The following is a 22043-nucleotide window of genomic DNA, read 5'->3' on the forward strand; positions in this document are numbered from 1 at the left end:
TCCTTCTTGGTTAGCATCCAGCTATCCAGCGACTGAAGAGCTCTCTTCATAGAAATCGTCGGTCTCATCTTCAAGAAAGCCGACGACTTCGGCGTCTTAGAGCATGAAAAAAGTGAACGAGGCGAAGGAGGAGCGGCAGGGATCAATGCATCTCCGTATTCCTGGAGGAGGAGAGCTGTCAAAACTTTGTAGTTAGACAGCCCTTCTCTGCCGTGAGTCTCATCTTCTGAGTCCTCTTCCAAAATCGGATCAGAAGGAGAAGTTCACTCCCGTTCCGGGTCTTCTTGCCCAATAACTCTCTACGGGAGACAAAACTCCTAATAGGAGAGGGGCTAAGAGAGTGTATAGTGCTCCTCTGCTTGGCTGGCTCCTCGCGCTTGGCTGGCTCCTCGCGCCTGGCTGGCGCCTCGCGCCTCTGTAAATTCTCGCGCCTGACTGACGCCTCGCGCCTGGCTGGCCGCCTCGCCGCCTTTCTGGTGCCATATCCTTGTATGGATGAATGCTTGTCTGGCGCCTCGCGCCTGGCTGAAATCCCTCGCAGCCTGGCTGCTTCCTCGCGCTCGGGGCTGACGCTGCTGGTCTGGCAGACATATCACGTCTGGCAAAATCCCTCACCGCCTGTAAAACCGTTTTCTCGCTTGTCCCTGGCGCTTTAATCCCTATCAGACGCTTCTCGTCTGTAGGAAACTTCGCGCTTGACTGGCGCCTCGCGCTTGTCTGGCGATTCAAAATCGTCCAAAGAGTCTCTATCAGAGAAGATCTCAAAGGCCTCACGTCCCACATTGGAGCCTCTCACTCCTGGCGGGAGAAGGAAGTGACGAGACTTCTTGACAGGAGCCTCACGTCTTTCTTACGAGGGGGGATCCTTCGAAAGGACTCCTACCAAGGCGGATAACTGTTCTTGCACAGCCAAAATGATCCTCTTGGAAGCCTCTCCGGCGTCTTCTTGAACGGGAGAGGGAGATCTCGAAGGAGTTATGCCCAAACATGGGACATCAAAACCCTCTTAGCCTTCTTGATCGAAGGAGGCGCTTCTTCCGAAAAGCGTTCGGGGCTAGAATCCAACACAGGATCTTTCCAGTGCCTTTTCAGGGCTGGACAAGTCCGAATCCTTCCACCATCGCGTTTAGGAGAGGGAGAAGCGGACGAAGAGAAGCACTCTCTGAGGACTCTTTTCCTAAAGCGGTCCTGAGCAGTCTGTTCTATTTCAACAGAGCCTGCTGAAGGGACGCCTGACCGGGGGAATTCTCCACAACCTCCGTACGGCTTTCGACTTTCCTTCTCCTCTGGGCTTGGGAGCTTGGAAGAGGTCTAGGCCTGGGAGCGTCGCAGAGACGGTCAGACGCCCCCCTCCACAACACTGGGGACACCTCACTTCACTATAATAGTCACTTTCACAATCCTTACCTTTCATGGCAGCCATTTTGGATTTCATCCTGTGAAGAGTAGCTTTCAGCTCAGCAATTTCCAAGGCCGAATCTGAATGTAAGCCAGTGAGGGCCCTGATACAGAATTAGAATCAAAAGCATAGTTCAGGGAAGAGTTTAGAATCATTAAAAGGCTCAAGAGGCCTTGTACTACTACCCGCAATCTTAGATGCAGCCCTTCTGACTCTATCCCTTTCTAACTTCTTCAAGTAAGAAGTTAGAGTCTTTCCATTCCTCAACATTCAACCTCTCACACTCATGACAGGTGTTAGAAATAGAACAATCAAAACCTCTACATTTGCGACATACAGTGTGAGGATCAACCGAAGCCTTCGGTATCCTCACCTTGCAGCCTACATTCACACACATTCTCACACAACCACTTGAATCAGACATTCTTGAAGAAAATCAAAAGCAAGGTCCAAAATCCAGTCCACAGTATCGAATGCCAAAAAAACACACGATCCAGGTACGTCACCAAAAGTCCACAAAAAGATGATCAATTGTCTAGAAAAGCGAATTCCAGTCAAGAGGTGGCAGCAACGATGTTGATACCACCGGCGACAGAAAATATATGAGTAGAAAAACGGGAATGGTTTCCTAGTCCTGCCGCCCAGGGCAGGCCGGTAGATCACCTGACCTACCTGTAGCGAGTGGCGCGAAATTTGAATTTCTGTCGGGGACGACGGAGTCTTAGCTATGTATATATCTGACAGGTAAGTTGATTGTATGAAACTTTGTTTTTTGCACAAAAACGTTGAGAGCAACTCCGTCAGTACTGGTCTCCATCCTCCCGAGCTCTTGGGAACCAGGAATAATCAATTGTAAAAACCTGGTGACTCCAGATTTTGAACCTTCTCTATTGCTTCCTTCTGCAACAACAGAGAAACTTGCTGTTGTATCGCCTGCGACTTGGATTCCTCTCTGTATCTGGCCGAAAGATCTATTGGTTTTACTGCTAAAGGAGGTTTTCTCAGGAAAGGAATCTTGTACCCCTCCTTGAGCAGTTGAATGGACCATAGGTCTGCTCCTCTCTTCTCCCATTCTTACCAGAAGTTGGACAGTCTGGCTCCTACCGCTGTCTGAAGAAGAGTGCCGTCAGACCCTACTTCGTCCTTGTCTGGAGCCTCTCTTCTTTGACCTATTTCCCGTAGGTCTAGTGTTACATCTACCGAGGGCTTTACCCCGAAAGGGCTGAGAAACCTGAGACACAGGAGCTTCTTCCTTGCTTTTTTGTGTTATGAAGCTTGCTGGCAGAACTTTCCTCGCTGTTTTCGTTATTAAGTCCTGCGTGGCCTTTTGGGCTAAGGCAGAGGAGACCTCTTTCACCAACTCTTGTGGGAAAAGGTGTGAGGAAAGAGGCGCATAAAGCAGTTCTGATTTCTGAATGGGCGTGACCCCATTAGCAAGGAAAGAACAAATTTGGGCTCTTTTCTTAAGAATTCCAGCCGAGAAAAGCGCCGCTAACTCGTTGGAACCATCTCTGAGTGCTTTGTCTATACATGACATCAGATGTACTAGTTCTTCGGTGTCAACGGTCTTGAAAGACTCTATCTTCTTTCCCAAGGCTCCCAGAGTCCAGTCCAGGAAGTTAAAGACCTCAAAGGCTCTGAATATTCCTTTGAGGAGGTGGTCCATCTCTGATGTTGACCAAGAAAATGATATTGTTATGTTACAATAAAGTTTCATACATACTTACCTGGCAGATATATACATAGCTAAGACTCCGTCGTCCCCGACAGAAATTCAAATTTCGCGCCACTCGCTACAGGTAGGTCAGGTGATCTACCGGCCTGCCCTGGGTGGCAGGACTAGGAACCATCCCCGTTTTCTATCATATTTTCTCTCTTCCACCTGTCTCCTGCGGGGAGGCTGGGTGGGCCTTTAATTGTATATATCTGCCAGGTAAGTATGTATGAAACTTTATTGTAACATAACAATATCATTTTCATACAATCAACTTACCTGTCAGATATATACATAGCTGATTGGCACCCTTCGGTGGAGGGTAAGAGACAGCTTCTATATGGAATAGACAGGTAAACAACATATGTTGTAGGTATAAATAAAACCTTGGTTCCTACCTGATAGGTGGTAGACTTCGGGTGTTTGCCCAGTAGTCTGCATCACCTCAAGAAACTTTAGCGAGATATATGATCTATGGCCAAGAGTTCTTGTGGTCTGCCGATGGGTCTTATCCGCTTACTCGGCAGAGCCTAAAGGACTTTGTCAATGGGTGCTGATCCACTTATATGACAATACACCTTATGAAGGAGCACACACCAATCCCGACCACCTGATCCTAACCATATGTTAGAACTAAGGATTGTTCCGAGTTATCCCCGAACTCGTCACAACAACCGTAACTCAAAACCACTACGCACACATACATAATTTTCAAAAAAAAAAAAAAAATTATACTCAACTAATTGGATATGACAAGAATTCTCTTACTGAACAACATAGACGGCCGCCCGTGCTAGCCTAAGTCCTCCATTGTTCGAAGAGACTCTTGACCATATCCAAAAAGAAGAAAAGTATATACATTTAAGGATTGGTGTCGGCTCCCGTACCCAGAATCGTATCCGCCGATACGAAAGGACCTAGAGAAAAACATTTCTCATATGTCACACGCACGTCTTTCAAGTAATGAGATGCAAATACTGAGTTTGCATCTCCAAAATGTCGTATCTATGATGTTTTTAAAGCGACATATTCTTATGAAACGAGAGAGACGTCGCTATAGCTCTCACTTCATGAGCTTTTACTCTCAACAGTTGTAACTGTTCGTCAGGACAGGCCTTATGAGCGTCTGTAATGACGTTTCTTACAAAGAATGCCAGCGCATTCTTGGACATCAGTCTTGTGGGGTCTTTTACCGCGCACCAAAGACCTTGTCTAGAGCCTCCCATTTGATGTTTTCTCTGAAGGTAGAACTTCAGAGCTCTAACAGGGCATAGAGACCTCTCTGCTTCTCTGCCTACGAGACTCGACATGCCTTTGACTTCGAATGACTTAGGCCAGGGATTCGTAGGATTCTCGTTTTTGTCGCTAAAAACAGGGTCTTAACGAGCAAATCGCTGAGTCTCCCTTGAATCCTACTTTATCCTGCAGAGCATGCAATTCACTAATTCTCTTTGCCGTAGCTAAAGATAATAGGAATAGGCATTTTCGGGTAATGTCTCTAAACGATGCCCGATGAGGAGGTTCGAATCTTTCCGATGACAGATACTTTAGGACTACGTCTAGGTTCCAGTTCGGAGGTACTGGTTCCTTAGACTTTGAAGTCTCAAAAGATCTTATGAGATCGTGGAGATCTTTATTATCTGCCAGATCTAAACCTCTGTTCCTGCATACAGCCGAGAGCATACTTCTGTATCCCTTTATTGTGGATACGGCTAGATGAGATTTTTCTCTCAGGAATAGCAGGAAATCAGCAATTTCCGCTATAGAGGTAGTGGAGGAGGACAACTTCTTGGATCTACACCACCTTCTAAATACCTCCCACTTTGATTGGTATACTTTCGTAGTGGAGGTTCTGCGTGCTCTTGCGATCGCGCTTGCCACTTCGCGAGAAAAGCCTCTCGCTCTGACAAGTCTCTTTCGATAGTCGAAAGGCAGTCAGAGCGAGAGCGGGGAGGTTTTTGGTGGTACCTCTTGAAGTGTGGTTGTCTGAGAAGATCCATCCTTCTTGGTAGGGATCTTGGAAAATCTACGATCCACTCTACCACCTCCCGGTGAACCATTCCTGGGGGCGGCCAAAAGGGGGCTATTAACGTCATCCTCGTCTCTTTTGACGCCACAAACTTTCTCATTACTAACCCCAGGATTTTGAATGGGGAAAAGCATATACGTCTACTCGAGACCAATTTAGCAGGAAGGCGTCTAACCATAAGAGCTCTTGGATCTTCCACGACCGAGCAAAAAACTGGGAGCCTTTTTTGAAATGAATGTTGCGAAGAGATCCACATGAGGAGTTCCCCACAGAGACCAGAGATCGAGACACACTTCCTCGTGTAGTGTCCATTCTGTATGAAGGACCTGGTTCCTCCTGCTGAGCCTGTCCGCCCTCACATTCCTTACTCCCTGTACGAACCTTGTCAGCAGGGAGATGTTTCTGTGAGACGTCCAAAGTAATAGGTCTCTCGTGAGCTCGTAAAGGAACGAGGAGTGCGTCCCTCCCTGCTTCCGAATGTAGGCAAGTGCGGTGGTGTTGTCCACGTTTACTTGCACTACCTTGTTTGACACCACGAGGTTCTAGGCTCTTCAAGGCCAGATGTACGGCGAAGAGCTCTTTGCAGTTTATGTGCCAAGACACCTGTGCTGGTTCCCAGGTGCCTGACACTTCCTCTGAGCCTAATGTCGCTCCCCAACCTCTCTCCGACGCGTCGGAGAACAACACGAGGTCTGGGTTCTGTGTTCTTAGAGAGATCCCTTTGTTCTCTTCCAGAGGGAGCAAACCACCACTGTAGGTGTGACTTTTATCTCCGCTGGAATGGGAAAAACGTCCGACAGTTGTCCGGTTTTCCAGCTCCAAGACCTCTTGAGGAAGAATTGAAGCGGACGTATATGAAGTCTTCCTAGAGGGAAGAATTGTTCTAGCGAGGAAAGCGTCCCCAGAAGGCTCAACCATTCCTCAGCCGACGTTTGTTGCTTCTCTAAGAAGAGAGAGACTATCCGCAAACCTTTTGCGATTCTCTCTTGCGAAGGAAAAACTCGAAAACCCCGAGAATCCATCCGAATCCCCAGATAGACTAGGTCTTGTCTGGGGGTCAGCTGAGACCTTCTCGAGGTTCACAAGCAATCCCAACGCTTTGATTAAATCCAGAGTTAACTTTAGGTCCTCCAAGCACTGTTTTTCTTTCTCCAATCTGGCCCTGATGAGCCAGTCGTCCAGATACATAGAGACATTCACTCCTTTGAGGTGAAGAAACCTCGCCACATTCTTCATCAGGCTTGTGAAGACCTGAGGAGCTGTGGACAGGCCGAAACACAAGGCTCTGAAATGACAATTTGTCGAAAATTGCATTTTTCCTAACTATACAAACCTGAGGTCCTTTAACAATAGGAAGGTAACTAGCGGCAGCTGGGACGGTCGTAAGCTTCGAACAAGGGGAGAACGGTAGTTAACTGCTTGTCCGATCGTGCGCGCGCCCGCGCGCCCGAGAGGTGAAGAATCACTTTTGCCTTTTAGGCCCATGCAAAAAGTTGCAGAGTGAGGGGTGGCATGAGGTGGGACTATATGTAAAGGACCTCAGGTTTGTATAGTTAGGAAAAATGCAATTTTCGACAAATTGTCATTTGTTCCGATACGTAATACAAACCCTCGGTCCTTTAACAATAGGAAGACTCACTTCTTGGTGGGAGGAATCTGAGTCTTTTTGGTGAACAGACTGGTGTTCGTCCAACCCTGGAGTGCCTCCCTGGTCGTAAGAGCAAGGGAGGGATCCAAACCTCTGTCCGATTGATCGGGGTGTGCACCGCAGGATCAATGGTCAGACCTCTGGGCCAAGTACTAAGAGAGAGGCAAGCGTATCTCTTCGTACCAGCAAGCAAGAACTTGTTCCTGTTTGCAAGAGACAATCATAAAATGATGGGTTTGTCTCAATTTGGCATCCACTTCCTCCCCCTTGTTGGAGGAAGTGGTGGATATTTACTCCTATCCCTACTGAAAGGGATAGGATGGTGCTCTATTGAGTAGCTCACCTGCATCTCGTCCTTACCCAGCAGGGTGACGACCGTGTCCCCTCTACCCAAAGGTAGAGGGAAGAAAAAGATGGGAAGAGGAGCCAGTCACACTCTCATTCCTCATCCATTCTTACGGTCACACCAGGACTCGATGCTGTTCAGCCTGCGAGGGTCTGGGTTTAACTACACAATGTGTTGAGAAACAACCACGGTTCCCAAGGAAAAAGATCCAAGGAACTGTGGGCAATATCCTGAAGGTAGAAGGAGGTGCATGCGGTCCGGTTGGACCAGGCGCCTGCCTTCATTACCTGCGCCACGGAGAAGTTCTTGCGGAACGCGAGAGAATGATGAAGAGGCGTCCACACTCATCCTGGGTGTCGAGTTTCTTCAAAGACAGCTCCGTCGCACCTTCACAGGACAAAGCAGCATAGCCTTCGTATCGGAGGCGGTGACGTCCATTAGGGAGGGTATTGTGAAGGACTCGAACCAATCGTCAGTTACCGAAGGGTTCTGAGTCTTCGCTACGAAGATCGGTACGAAATCGAGCGTCACAAATCCCCATCCCTTTGTGCTTGACTTCTCAAGAGAAGTCATGCAGTTACCTAAGACGAAAAGAAGGGAATAGTCGTATGACCTATCCCTCTTCTCGACTTTGGTTATGTACAGTACTCATACTGACAAGCTATTAAGACGAAGTAATGATTGCTCTGGAACAACCGAACTAAGTCCACAGCATAGTTCGTAACTGACTCGGACGCTCTGACAGCTGCCGACTGACTGGTTCGGAATCAGTAGAGGCAAATTGTCCAAGCATCCGGGTAGTCACGTGACCTTCGCCCTTTAAAGAGTTATGCTGAGAGACCAAACAAATAAAATATTTGTTAGTCACCGATGCCGGACGGCGCGGCGATGATTCTCTTAATGCATAAGCTCAAAAGGCGAAAGTCAATTGCCTTCAAAAAGACCGAGGTCCCTGATGGCAAGAAAATCTCATAGACGTTGAATCTCAGCTTAAGGAGAAACAACACTATGTGACGTGAAGACGAAGGTAGGCAATGAATGCAACCTACGTCTTCCAGCTGAATCGAGAGAAGGAAGGAATCTCAAGATTCTAAACCTGTGCTTACAAATGACTGAAAACGCTAACCGCCATTTCATTGCTGTCCGTTGTGCAATGAAAGCGGGGCGTTCTTCAGTAATGAAACACAGGGGAGAGCCGCTTGAAGAACTGCTTCTCATGGGCTGAACGTTTGGAAGTAGAGCTGGCAGGTGTGGGAGTAGGCGATGTCTTTCAATACATCTGCTAATCCGGGGTGAACAATGAACAATTGTACACCTCCGAATACAAGATATTTTGAGGACAAACTCAGATTCCGCAAAAATCATTCGCATTATCGGGATACGATGCAGCAAGAGACTATTACAGAATTCTGTTACCGTGCGGTAAACAGAAAGATGAGAGTCGAATAGATATCTCTGTTTAAAATTCTCGCAATACCGAAGACGATGAATACTAGCGTTTCTCAGCAGTAGATGGTCATTCATGTATGCGAGAATCCCCGTTAATCAGAGACTTAAGTCCGTGATTGTTGGGCAAAGATACGGTTGTTATTCAATCAAAGCAGGTGAGAAAGACATAAACAACCGTCTATCTCAAAGCGGCAGCTGATACTGAAATGCCTCGGGCAATTCAATACGCAGTAGCTTGTCGCTGACTCGTCATCCTGAGTTGCCAAGTAATCCTTTCCACGAAGGAATGCGTTCGGCTAGAACCACCGAGCATAAAAAGATATGCTCGAGCAATTATATTTAAGCGAAACGAATTTCGGTAAATATAAAAGCTAAAATGGTGTTGTTGTGACAACACCATAAGTATATAAATTGAAACTGGAAACTCCTGGGAGGTTGCAGGCAACCCGGGTTGCAGTTCAATTAGAATACTTTTCGTCTAAGTCGCAATCCGTAGAATAACCAGGATATGCGCCTACCCCTCGGACCATTCAACTGCTTAGCAGAATCATGTCGCGAGGTTAATATACGTAGTATATTTGTAGGATTCTGAACAACGATCTCCATCCTAAATTCTTTCCTTCAAGAAAACAAAATAAGGATTGGAGATCGACCACCTTCGTTCTCTATTAAAGAGAGTGAAGGAGAAGTCTTCCTCGAAGGAAAGCTTCAATGGTGAACAGAATACTAAGACGATAGTTCCAGCCAAACTGGATATTCCCGTCCGTTCTTCTCTATTCCAGGTTGGTCGCCTACTGTGAGATAGTCTTCTTTCAGCAGCAGTCCTTCTTCCTAATGCTAGAAATTCCAGGAATTCGAGCATAGGCGAGGTTCCCGATTATCGTGTAATATCGGGGTGGGGATTCTCGTCTCGCTCACTTTGGACCGTGGTCTCGCCTAAGTGTTTGGAGATCGTAAGAAACTCTAAACACTCTGAATGCGCTAGAAATTCCGTAGAATTCTAAGCAGTCTGCGAAACCCCCACCGAATTCGTCAAACGATATCGGCTGGTGGTCCTCTCGATTCCCGTAGAAATCGAGAATGGGGCAGGATCCCTCCTCAACGACCGGGGCTTACGTCAGGTAGGACCCGAAGGTCCCCCTGGTAGCGCAGTCCCCAACGTGGGATCCTACAGAGAAATCTCTGTAGGATCCTTCCCCTTTCCCTCGTAGCCGTAAGGAGAGAGGGAATGGGGGAGGAATTGGATACTCGCTCGCCTTCCCAGTGGAACTAGCAGTTGGAGAAGAGTAGGAGCAGCCATCGCCTTGCGGCGATGGCCTCTCAGAGTCTGGGAAAACGTATCGTCAGGAGAAAACGTTTTTCCCGAGGAGGGTTACGAACTCTCACTGTAGGTAAGGGTCTGCCACCACTGTGAACGTCGTCTGGGTGGGGCTGATCGACACCTGACAGGAGAGAGCCGATACCGTCCTCCGACTCATTCCAGTCCTCGTCGAGGTCGAAACCTCTCAGGAGGACCGAAGGAGTATTTAAATACGGTGTCCGAAGACACGTAGAAACGCCGCTGTCGCAGTAGAGGAGGTGGAAGTAGCTTGATCGAACCGGCCAGAACTGAGAGAGCCTTCTTGTCCGGAGACGAGAGACTCTGGTTCAAGACAGAATCGGTAAGCTCCGATCGCGGCATACCCACCGTCGGTTTGGGTTCCCTCTCGGGCCCCAAAACGACTCGAGCAGAGACATGGGCTCTGCTGGTGGGAGCGGCGATCCTTCCCCCCGGTCGTTGTGCTGACGAATCAGTGCAATAACCTGGGTAAAGTTACTCTGAATCTCGGAAGTTACAGCGTCTTGAGGAGTAGGACCGTCCAGTCCCTCCAACAAGAGCAGCTCCAGGACCCTCCTCCTTCAGAAGAAGGACCAGCAACGATCCCTGACGGTTGCCTCCAATCACTTGCGCGTACGTCCTGGTTGGTCTAAGACCAACCTGGCACGTGCGGCGTCGTGACGGATCGTGAGCGGCGCATCTCTCACGATCACTCCTATATACCTAGCTCTTCCTGGCGTATGCCGAGGAAGTTGAAGGTATCGGAGAGACAGAACTGACGCTACCCCCCTCTCCCCCTCCCCTGACGGTCGCCTCCAATCACTTGCGCGTACGTCCTGGTTGGTCCTAAGACCATACGTGGCACGTGCGGACGCGTCGTGACGGGATCGTGAGCGGCGCACCTCTCACGATCACTCCTAGCTACCTCGCTCTTCCCGGTGTAGCCCGAGGAAGTTGAAGGTAGTGGAGAGACAGACCTGACGCTCCCCCCCCGCTCGCTGGCAGGACCAGCGTACCGTGGGGGGCTGCAGCCGATCACCAACCCGCGGTGGGGATCGATCTGCAGGCCTGGCCGTGCCGCTCACCTGTGGTGAGCAGCTCGACTGAGCACGTCGACCCCCGGTCCCGTGCGTCAGACGAGCTGCTGCTGGTCACCGTATCCGACCCGGTCCCTGTGGGAGCGGCGGTCAGGTGACCTGCAGAGCTCGCTTTCGCCGTGAGACCGGTGAGCGTCCTCGCGGCACGTCAAACCGCTGGTACCAGCCGAGGCTGGTACCGTCGGTCGAGGGGACCTGGGGGACCTCTTCCCAGCCTCAACCCGTGGCCGGTCAGAGACCGTCACGTCCACCCGAGGTACCGGCCTGGTCGCTCCGCCGAGAGCGGCCGCTGGCCTGGCGAGAGTCACCTGAGCGGCTCTCGACAGTCTTTCTGCTCCGTGCCTCGGTCATGACGCTGAGCGAACTCAGGCGTCTTAACTTTGGCTGCACGGTCACCCGAAGGAGATCGTACACTCGGAACTTCTCGCGGACGAGAAACCGAGCGGTACCTGGCTTAGCAGCAGAGCTGCCAAGACCAGGCGAGGGTGTACCAGCGGTAGCCAGCACACCCTTGGTCCCCGTCTTCTTCTTCTTCTCAGAAGGGGAGACGGGCCCCGTTCCCGAAGGAACAGGAGGACCAGCAGAAGAACCCCCCCGTCACACCGGAATGTGACGAGCCCTTCGAAGTTCCCGAAGGAGTCTTCTTAGGGGGAATAACAAAACCCGGTTACCAGCTGGTCGCTGCGAGAGCGGCCGCTGGCCTGGCGAGAGTCACCTGAGCGGTTCTCGCCAGCCTTCTGCTCCGTGCCGTGGTCTTGGCGCCGAGCGAACTCTGGCGCCGAAACTTTGGCTGCACGGTCTCCCGAGGGAGAGCGTACACTCGGGATCTCCCGCGAACGAGAGACCGAGCCGGAACCTGGCGTAGCGGCATCGCCGCTAGCACCAGGCGAGGAAGGCCAGTACCAGAGCTAACCGATACTCCTCTGGTCCCCGTCTATCTCTTCCTTACGGAAGGGGAGACGGGCCCCGCTCCCGAAGGAGCAGGAGGACCAGCAGAAGGACCCCCCGTCCCACCGAGGTGGGACGGGCCCTTAGAAGTTCCCGAAGGAGACTTCTTATGGGGGGGGTGGGGGGAGGCAGCCTTCTTCTTCTTCGGCTTATGGGCCTTAGAAGTCGAAGGGGAAGAGGCAGCAACAGACGAAGATGACACCTTCCTCTTCTTCGTCAGCTCACGCAGGACAGTCGTCAGGTCCTCCATCCAGGCCGGAGTCGGGCCTATTGCCGAAGCAACACGGCCCGACTGCACCTGTCCGGAAGGACCTGGGACTGGGGAAGACACACCATGGGCAGGACCAGCATGGACAGGCGCAGGAACCAGGAGCGACAGGAACAGCAACCAGCTCAGGAGCGGCAGGAACAGCGGCAGCGGTAAACACAGAAGGGACAGCCAAGCCAGTAGCGGTGGAACCACATCAGCGACAGGTACGGCAGGCCCAGCCATCGCCTCGTAGAATCATCGGCAGCCAGCGTGGTACTGGCGGCCGGTCCAGGGGCGAGCTGCTGGAACAGCGGAAGTCTGGGGCAGGCAACACGAAGAAAAACACAAGGCGGCGGCGGCATACCCCTCCTCGGTACGGCGGCGACCGGCCCTAGAAGCGGCAGACGGCGTCACGACACAGCATGGGGAGTGTAGACCAGCGGGGGGAAGCAGCATAAGCGGCCGTGAAGGTTGTAGTGGAGACCACTCCAAGGTCACCGCCCCAGAACCTCGCTAGACTCTGCAGCAGATCGTGGATGCTAGGCACGCCCTGCAGCCGCAGTGGTCCATACCTGTCCAAGGTCGTCTCCCACGGCTGTAGCACCTGCGGGGTAGCACAGACAGATTAGTAAGAGGGGTTCCTCACGCACCGGGGTGGGGAGACATGAACCCCCACCCCGAACGGAAGGAAGACCCCAAAAACAAAATACGAGGAAGCTGAGCGGGGGGGCAGGAAAGAAGACGAAGAATCGGATACCAAGGGAGTCGCGGGAGAGCTTTCCGACGACTTCCTGGCAGACCTTCGCTTCCCCTACCCCCGGCACAGCAGTGAAAAGTAATATGAAAATGAAACAGAATACTGCAACTGGCGATTCACATTCATAGAACTTAAAGAGGGAAAAATCAATTCCCGGTAAGAGCGGAACTTGATCCATAATATATGATGCTATCATAAATATATAGAAAATGAACAATACTGCACTTGCTATTTTCACTTTCACAGCAATAAATCGTAAGGATTAATTCCCGGGTAAGAGCGGAAATTGATCCAAAATTAAATTTGATGCAATTAATAATGAAAATGAAAAGAAAACTGCATTGCGAATCCACTTTCATTGCATTCTATTCATACAAAATAAGAGGCTCTTGCCGAGCGCAATCAAGCTCTCGGCAACGAACGCACAGGGCAAAATATAATGAAAAAGAGTACTTACATCTTTCAATTACACACTTTCGCCCAAAAATACATGACTCGGCGCGAGTGCGCCCCGCCTCGGCACCGAGACATAATTCAAGGGTTCAATTCATGAAAAGAGCGGAAATCGCCGTCTCTACGGCGATAGCTCCATGTTGATTCATAATTAAGTAATGAAAATGAAAACAGTGTACTTACAGTTTCATTTTCAAGTCAAACCAAACCATTAGTAGAAAACACAATATAAACAAAGCATACGACGATGAAGCGGGCAGAGAGCGATGACGAACACGTCCTTCACACCCGCGGCCGAAAGCAAAAGTGATTCTTCACCTCTCGGGCGCGCGGGCGCGCGCACGATCGGACAAGCAGTTAACTACCGTTCTCCCCTTGTTCGAAGCTTACGACCGTCCCAGCTGCCGCTAGTTACCTTCCTATTGTTAAAGGACCGAGGGTTTGTATTACGTATCGGAACAACTGAAAAATCCTTCCCCCCGTCATGAAACGGAGGTACTTCTTCGATGAAGGGTGGATCGGGACGTGAAAGTAGGCGTCCTGGAGATCTAAAGACACCATCCAATCTCCCTGTCGTAATGACGCCATGACTGAAGCAGAAGTCTCCATGGAGAACTTCTCCTTCTGAACAAATTTGTTCAGAGAGCTGACGTCCAGTACTGGTCTCCAGCCTCCCGAGGCTTTCGCCACCAGAAAAAGGCGATTGTAAAACCCCGGGGAGTGTTGATCCCGTACCAATTCTATCGCTCTCTTGTCCCACATTTGTTCCACCATCGATCGAAAGAGTATCCCTCAGCACAGGATCCTTGTATTTGGCTGATAGTTCCCTTGGTATTGACGTTAGGGGAGGAGTGTTCAGGAAAGGGATACGATATCCCCTCCTTAAGATCGCCAAAGATGACGCGTCTGCATTTATCAGTGTCCAGGCTTCCACAAATCCCAGGAGCCTGGCACCTACTGGTGCTTGGAGAGAGAATCTTCATTTTCCCTTCTTAAAGGGACGAAAAGCAGATCTACCTCTCTTCTCTGGGGCCTTCCTCCTTGTGGAAGGTCTGGAGGTCGGACCACCTCGAAAGGGCTGCACCGTTGTACTGGGTCCTTTCTTGTCCGATGCAGCAACAGGTTTCTTCTTTCTTGCTGACTGCGTAAGCAGATCCTGAGTTGCCTTCTCAGTTAAAGAATGCGCAATGTCCTTTACTAACTGAGAAGGGAATCAAAAAGTCATAGAGGCGCATATAGAAGTGCTGCTCTCTGAGCATGTGAGACTGCCTTTGTTAAGAAGGCGCCATATACAGTCCTTTTCTTTAAAAGACCTGCCCCAAACAAAGAGGAGATTTCAAAAGATCCATCCTGTACCGCCTTGTCAATACAAGACAATATGCATAACAGGGCTTCAGGTTCGATTCCTTCCGAATCATGGGCTTTCTTGGACATCACCCCAAGGGACCCAATCTAAGAAGTTAAAAACTTCCAATACACGAAAGAGTCCCTTGAGGAGATGATCCAGTTCCGAAATTACCCCACGTAATCCGTGCAGAATTGAGACTTTGACGCCGTGAAGCGTCAACCAAAGTCGAAAAATCTGTTTCGGTTGTAGAAGGGAGAGCAATACCCATATTCTCTCCCGTCTGATACCAAATGCCTCTTTTCCCAGCTAATCTTGCTGGAGGCATGCAGAAGACTGTCTTCACTAAGTCTTTCTTAGACTTCATCCATGAGTCTAAGGAATGTAATGCTCTCTTCATCGATATGGTGGTTTTCATTTTGAGAAAAGACGAAGGCTTCTTCGTCTTAGCACTGGAAAAGAGAGAGCGCATAGAAGGAGGAGCGGCAGGCGTCAACTCGTCTCCGTACTCCTCAAGAAGTAGGGTAGTCAACACCTTATAGTTAGACAGACCTTCTCTTCCACTATATTCGTCATCCGAGTTTTCCTCTAACTCGGGATCTACATTCTCCGCTCTCCTTTCCGAACGTTCTTCTTCTTGAGGAGACAAACTCCTAATAGGAGAGGGGCTAAGGGAATGATAATCCTTCCTCTTTCCCGCTCTAACAGTCTTGGAAGGCGTCATAAGCTTCGGCTTCTCTAGAATTTTAGAAGACGCTTCACGCTTACATGACGCTTCCCGTTCGCCAAGCGTCATGGATGACGTCTTTTGCTGACGTCTCGATGACGCTTCGCGCTTGGAAGACGCTCCGCTCTCCAAAGGCGTCCTATTTGGCGTCATAATATTGGACGGAGCGTCATGTCTATGCTCCGTTTCCAATGACGCTTCGCGTCTAAAAGACGTCTTACGTCTCTCTGGCGTTACGAAACTCTCGTAAGCACCTGTTCTCGCTCTCGAACTAGACGCTTCTGTAAGACGTTTAGCCGTTTCCCGTCTGTATGACGCTTCTCGTTGAACAGGTGAGAGAGGACGAGACTTCTTAATTGGAAGCGTCACGTCCTTCCGACGTGGCGCTAAAACTCCCCACTAGAGATGACAGTTGCTCTTGAACTGCCATAATGATCTTTCTTGACGCTTCTCTCCCACGTCCAGTGCATGAGTCTTTCGTCATCATCGGGGGAGAAGAAGGAAAGGGTACTTCCGCGTACACTTCAGGTGACGCTGACGCCCCCTTCGCTTTCTTGCTAGAAGACGGAGCGTCATCTGAGAAACGCTCTGGACTAGAATCCATGTCAGGCTTCATATGACGCTTCAGCGGTCTCGACAAGTTCGATTCCTTCCCACCCTCGTTAGGTGAGGGAGAGGGAGAGGACGAGAACACTCGCGAAGGACGCTTTTTCTATAGCGCCCTTGAGCCGCCTGCCACGAAGCAGAGCTAGCTGAAGGGACGTCTGACCGTTGGGGATTCCCCACAACCTCCTTAAGGCTTTCGACTTTCCTTCTCCTCTGGGCTTGTGAGTTTGGAAGAGGTCTAGGCCTGGGAGCGTCGCAGGGACGATCAAACGCCCCCTCCACAACACTGGGAGAACTCACTTCACTGTAATGCTCACTTTCACTAGCCTTACCTTTGAAGTCAGCCATCTTGGACTTCATGTCTCTAATTGTAGCTTTCAGATTGGCGATTTCCGATGCCGAATCCGAAAAAAGCACTCTGAGAATGAGATACATAGGGAGAATCTACATCAGTAGGATTAGAATTATCAGTGAAAGGCTCAATAGGCCTTGAACTCACATCTTTCAATCGTCTAATTCTATCCCTCTCCAACTTCTTCACAAGAAGTCAAAGTCTTCCACTCTTCTGCATTCAATCCCTCGCATTCCTTACAAGTATTAATAGCAGAACACTGAAACCCCCTACATTTACGGCATACAGTGTGAGGATCAACCGAAGCTTTCGGTATCCTCACCCTGCAGCCTACATTCACACACATTCTCACACTCACATTAGAATCAGACATACTGAGAAAAATCCAAAAGAGTTATTCCAAAAACAGTCCACTGTAGCGAATGCCAAAACACGATCCAAATACGTCACCAAAAAGCCGAAAAACGATGATCAAAGGATGAAAAATGAATCTAAGTCAGGAGGTAATAACAACAATGTTGATACCACCGGCGACAGAGAAAATATGATAGAAAACGGGGATGGTTCCTAGTCCTGCCACCCAGGGCAGGCCGGTAGATCACCTGACCTACCTGTAGCGAGTGGCGCGAAATTTGAATTTCTGTCGGGGACGACGGAGTCTTAGCTATGTATATATCTGACAGGTAAGTTGATTGTATGAAACCTTAGTCTTTCCCATGGCCACCCGACGAGAGGCGTCCACCAGACTCGAGAAGTACCCCTGGGAAGAGACAGGAACTCCCAGGCCGAGAGCTTCTCCAGTCTCATACCAGATACTCGATCTAAACGCCAATCTGGCCGGAGGAAACGAGAATACTGTCTTTCCTTGGTCCTTCTTAGTCTCCATCCAATCCCTCATGACTTTCAACACTCTCTTGGACGAGCAAGACAAAACCATCTTCGTAAATATGGCCTTCTTTGACGCCTTCCCTAGAGTAAATTCTGAAGGCGGGGAATGAGGGGCAGACGGAATAAAGTTCTCCGGAAAAACTTCTGTAAAGACCCTCATGAGTCTTTTTAAGTCCGACGAGGGGTGCTGTTCCTTCCGATCCTCTTCGTCGGAAATGTCATCTACGGGATTAACAGGAGAAGGGGGGATATCATCGTTCCCTTCTTCTGATTGTTCTAAGACCGAAGTAGTGACGTCCTGTTTCCTCCTCCTCGTCTCATTATTATCTTCTTGACGCCTGACGCCCTGGAGTCGAAACTCTTGACCCTCGGCGTCCTGGCGTCCAACTTCTTGACGCCTGGCGTCCTGGCGTCCAACTTCTTGACGCCTGGCGTCCTGGCGTCCAAACTCTTGATGCTCGGCGTCCTGGTGTCCAACCTCTTGACGCCTGGCGTCCAAACTCCTGACGCTTGGCATCCTGGCGTCCAACCTCTTGACATAAAATGACGTCCTGGCGTCCAGCTACTCGGGCGTCCTGACGTCCAATCTTTTGACGCTTGCTGTCCTGTCGAACCTTGAGGTCACTTGCTGCTGGACGCTCGCCGCCTGTGTGACATACGTCAAAAGCTTCCTCAGGATGACTTACAGCGCTTGGAACCTCTTGAGCTGGACGATTATACTGACATGCTTCTTTGCTGCAGGCTGCCAGACCTGCATCAGGGAGGAGAGTTTCTGTTGCATGTCCTGCAGCAAAGTTATTTGTGGAGCTTCTTGCTGCTGGGGACAGACTGGGGAAGCCGCAACATCATCCAACTCACTCTCCACGTCACGTAAGGGTTGGGAAGAACGATCCGGGGACGAGTACCAATCCGAAGGAGGAGGAGGAGCATGCACCGAAGGCAGAAAAGCGTCCGATATCTCTTTGTCTCTTACCAAAGCAGACGGCCGCCTGTGCAACAATTTACGTCTGTATTTAGCAGGAGAGCTACCATCAAAGCTGGAAGGGAAGCGCTCCGGGCTGCTCCAATGGCTACATCCTGGGGCCTGAGGCGTCACTTCACGACGCTGCTCAACAGTATATTTTCTTTTGAGGGGTCTTGACTCCGAAGTAAGACGCCAGCCCCGTCTGGGAACTGCGTCATCCGACAAAGAAGCACACAATTTTAGTTCGCCTTTCCTATGGCGAGGGTGAGCGTCCTGGGAAACGTCAACAGGTATGCTCGAGGGGACGACCGCTCAGGAGCTAAAACCTCTCGCCTCCCTTCGCCTGTCGACTTTCCTTCTCACAGGGGTTGGTGAGCTTGGAAGAGGTCTAGTGCTAGGAGCACGACAGGTCCGAGCGGCCGCACCCTCCACTGCACTTGCACTGATTTTAGCACTGACACTTGTGTTTCTTAAATCTCTCACATTTGACCATAACTTCTCCCTGTCTTCTGCAAGGGATTCTACCCTTTCACCAAGGGCTTGAATGGCCGCCATCATGTCCTTTAAAGTTGGATCATTACCTGTATCAGTAGGGGGATCTGGAACTACCACTATGGGAGAAGGATCAATAGGCTCATTAGCAAGGGATAGAGAACTGTCAACTCCCTGACTATCTCTAGAAGAGCGAGACATACTACTCTTGGCTCTCCTGATCCTGTCCTTTTCAAGCTTTCGCACATAGCGGTAATATTCCATCCATTTATTCTCAGGTAAACGTAAACATTCATCACATCTATCATCCAACTCACAACTCTTGCCTCTACATTTCATACAAACCGAATGTGGATCTAACGAGGCTTTAGCAAGCCAAGTCTTACATCCTCTCACACACATTCCCACAATCGAAGAAGAGTCAGACATGTTGAAAAATCCAAAAGAGAGATCAAAACAAGCAAGAGTCAAACCAACAATATCTATAAAGGGTCAAGAGAAATCCAAAGCAAATCCAAAAACAAGCAAATGCCAAAGCCAAAGTGTACTTCACCAAATAAGCTGCGAAAAAACACGGGCCAAACGAGCGAAATTCCAACGATGTCACCATACCTGACTACCCAATCGGCGATTGCCGCGAGTTTTTGAAATTCTGCTGTGATGTCAGGGACGTAAGCTACATATATAACTACCAGGTGAGTTAGGTAAATGTTTAAAATTCTGATTTAGGTTTTTGAACCTCAGAGTTACAAAATAAATGGCAATGGCAGTGCCATACTGTACAAGACCACAAAACTCATAAATTAACTTGTCAGCAATTCTCTGCAGGAATCAGGGTAGCCTGAATTGACTTTCTACCCTGCTGGCCCAACGGACACCATACCTTTTCAACCTGTGCCATGCTAATAATTCTGTATGATCCAAGTACATTGCTCCTCTTAAGTTATTAAATGAACCTGACATCCAGGATGACAGTAATTTACATACTTGTCAAAGGTCAAATTCTACTGGGCGGTACTTTGACATAGGCTAGATAGGTTTTCTGTGACATTGGGAAAATTAACATCAAAACATTAGGAGTTTGTTAGCCTGATCTGGTTGAGCATGACCTAATGTCATGTACAGCCAGATCAGGCTTTATTAAAAACAGAACAAAAATAAAATAGTTTCATTTATAATTGGAACAGCAATGAGTGGAATTTCAACTGGCTAAGTCAGGTTACTGTCTACTAGGCCTTTCTGCATAAAACCAAGGATAAATTTGATGGACAAGCAGTGATGCAAAGTTATTGTGTAGCCTAGAAAATCATCTGGGTATTACATATTTCATAACTTGGCAATTGAGGATATGACATTGTAACCTACAATTTTGAACCTAATAAACACTATGCACAAATATAGGAAGGCCTAATATATAAAAAATGAATCACGGTACTAGGTATAAGGTAAGACACCACCAGCCCCGCCCCTTCCATAGGTATCTAATACAACAAAACTGTAACCCTAGTAAACACCTCTACCTACCTAGGTAACATTAGGTTGTCAATTTTCAGGTTCTTCTATTGCCCTATCATTTCCCAGTTATTTTTTTGCATGAAGAACCTGAAATGGTTTTTCACGCAAAATTAGCTGACTGGAGTCTTTAAAATTTAGTAACTGTCATCTGTAACTTGGAGCTTTTGACATCTAATTGATTTAGGTAGCCTAGTATCTAGGTAGTATTAGGCCCAGGTTAATACCATTTGGTAGACTGGGCCAAAGTTAAGTTCTGTCCTCTGGGGTTACCTAATACTAGGTCTAGTAGGTAGCTACCTATCGAATAATTGACTACCTAGCCTATAGGCTAATTTTCATTTAAATTGGATTTAATTCCAAAATGAAGACCCTCCATTGGCCTATTGCAAGTCCAGCTGTATAAGCAACAGCCAAGTATGGCACGACTACCCTTAGGTATAGCTAGGTAGGTAGTAGGTAGAAGATACCTACTACCTATAGGCCTATGGGACTGAAGTAGGTAGTAGCTACCTAATAGGTAGTTTTGACAGCCTAAATTACTAATTAACCTTGTTTGACCTATGAAAATAGCCTATTATAAATTGTCAATAAATTAAAAAGTTACTCGCTTTTACTACCTATTAGTAATAGGCTACTAGGTAGTATGCAAATAGCCTAATGCACCCTTAAGGTGATGAGAGAATAAGGTATGTACCTTCGTAAAAAAAAGGCCTACTGCGGCCTAAATTGAAGTAATTTCACGCTGATTTCACTTTAATATGCAGGCCATACATTAAATATCACAACACATATATGGTTATCACATTAATAACGATCTGATACATTACAACAAGCATTTTAGTTAAGGCCAACGGCATGGTTCAAAATTACGCGACCCAAAGACGGCAACGTTTGTTTACAATGGGCTGCTCACCTGACAGAGAGAGAGAAAGAGAGAGTGAGTGTGTGTGTGTATGTGAGTGAGAGAAACACCTCCACTTGCCAACTATAAATTACTACGAATTTTCCAGAATAACTGACGTAATTGAAGGAATTGATTTTTTAAAACGCGTGATAAAATAGACGTCTGGAACGTAGAACCACTACGTAGCCGAGATGGAGGAGGTGGTGGTAAATGTCACCCATATGAAAAAGTCATGAAGTCCTCTATATACAAAACCACAACGTTTTATTCAACCCAGGAAGTCTTTGTCAGCCTTAGATGACGGGATGTTTTAAAAGGTTTATTTACAGTCATTTCGTTGCTTTAGTTTTAGGAATTCGAAAATAAATGTTAACTGAACAAAATGGAAAAGGCTTGGCATCGATCTGTTGATGTACCCGATTAAAAGAACATAATTATCAGATATGGGTGACATTCATCCGTCGCGGATGACTCATCATACTTATATACGAAGTCACGCGATTCGAATAAAGTTCTTTGTATACATTTAATATATATAATATGCATATCTTCTTTGCCTTCAGCCTTTCCCATTTCTATGTGGGGTCGCTGTAAGTCAGCCTTCTCCATCTTCCTCTGTTCTGTACATCTTTGCTCTCTTAACAGAACCTTTCCCTTCATGTCTTTCAGTAATTTATCTTTCCACCTGAACTTTGGCCTTCCCTTCGCTCTTCTCCCAATAATTCGTAGTACATATAATTTATGGATGTGCAACCACTCTTGTCCCTCTTGATGACAAAAAAAGATAAAACAAAAAAAAATGGACGTGTTCAGCAGTGTTGGTTTGCTCATATGGAAAGAAA

The 22043-nt window shown here is 48.4% G+C and overlaps 1 protein-coding gene across 1 annotated transcript in view; it reads right to left on the reverse strand.

Annotated features, from left to right (window-relative positions):
• LOC135198271 (serine/threonine-protein kinase Nek4-like) overlaps positions 1–21203 on the reverse strand; it is a 45172-nt gene extending 23969 nt beyond the window's left edge. The window contains exon 1 of the mRNA XM_064225840.1: positions 21125–21203. Coding sequence (XP_064081910.1) covers positions 21125–21154 — 30 coding nt within the window. The 5' untranslated portion in view covers positions 21155–21203. The remainder of the gene's footprint in view (positions 1–21124) is intronic.
• Between the last annotated feature and the right edge of the window lie 840 nt (positions 21204–22043).

The sequence above is a fragment of the Macrobrachium nipponense genome, chromosome 22 (genome assembly GCF_015104395.2).
Source record: "Macrobrachium nipponense isolate FS-2020 chromosome 22, ASM1510439v2, whole genome shotgun sequence".
Classification (NCBI taxonomy): Eukaryota; Metazoa; Arthropoda; class Malacostraca; order Decapoda; family Palaemonidae; genus Macrobrachium; species Macrobrachium nipponense.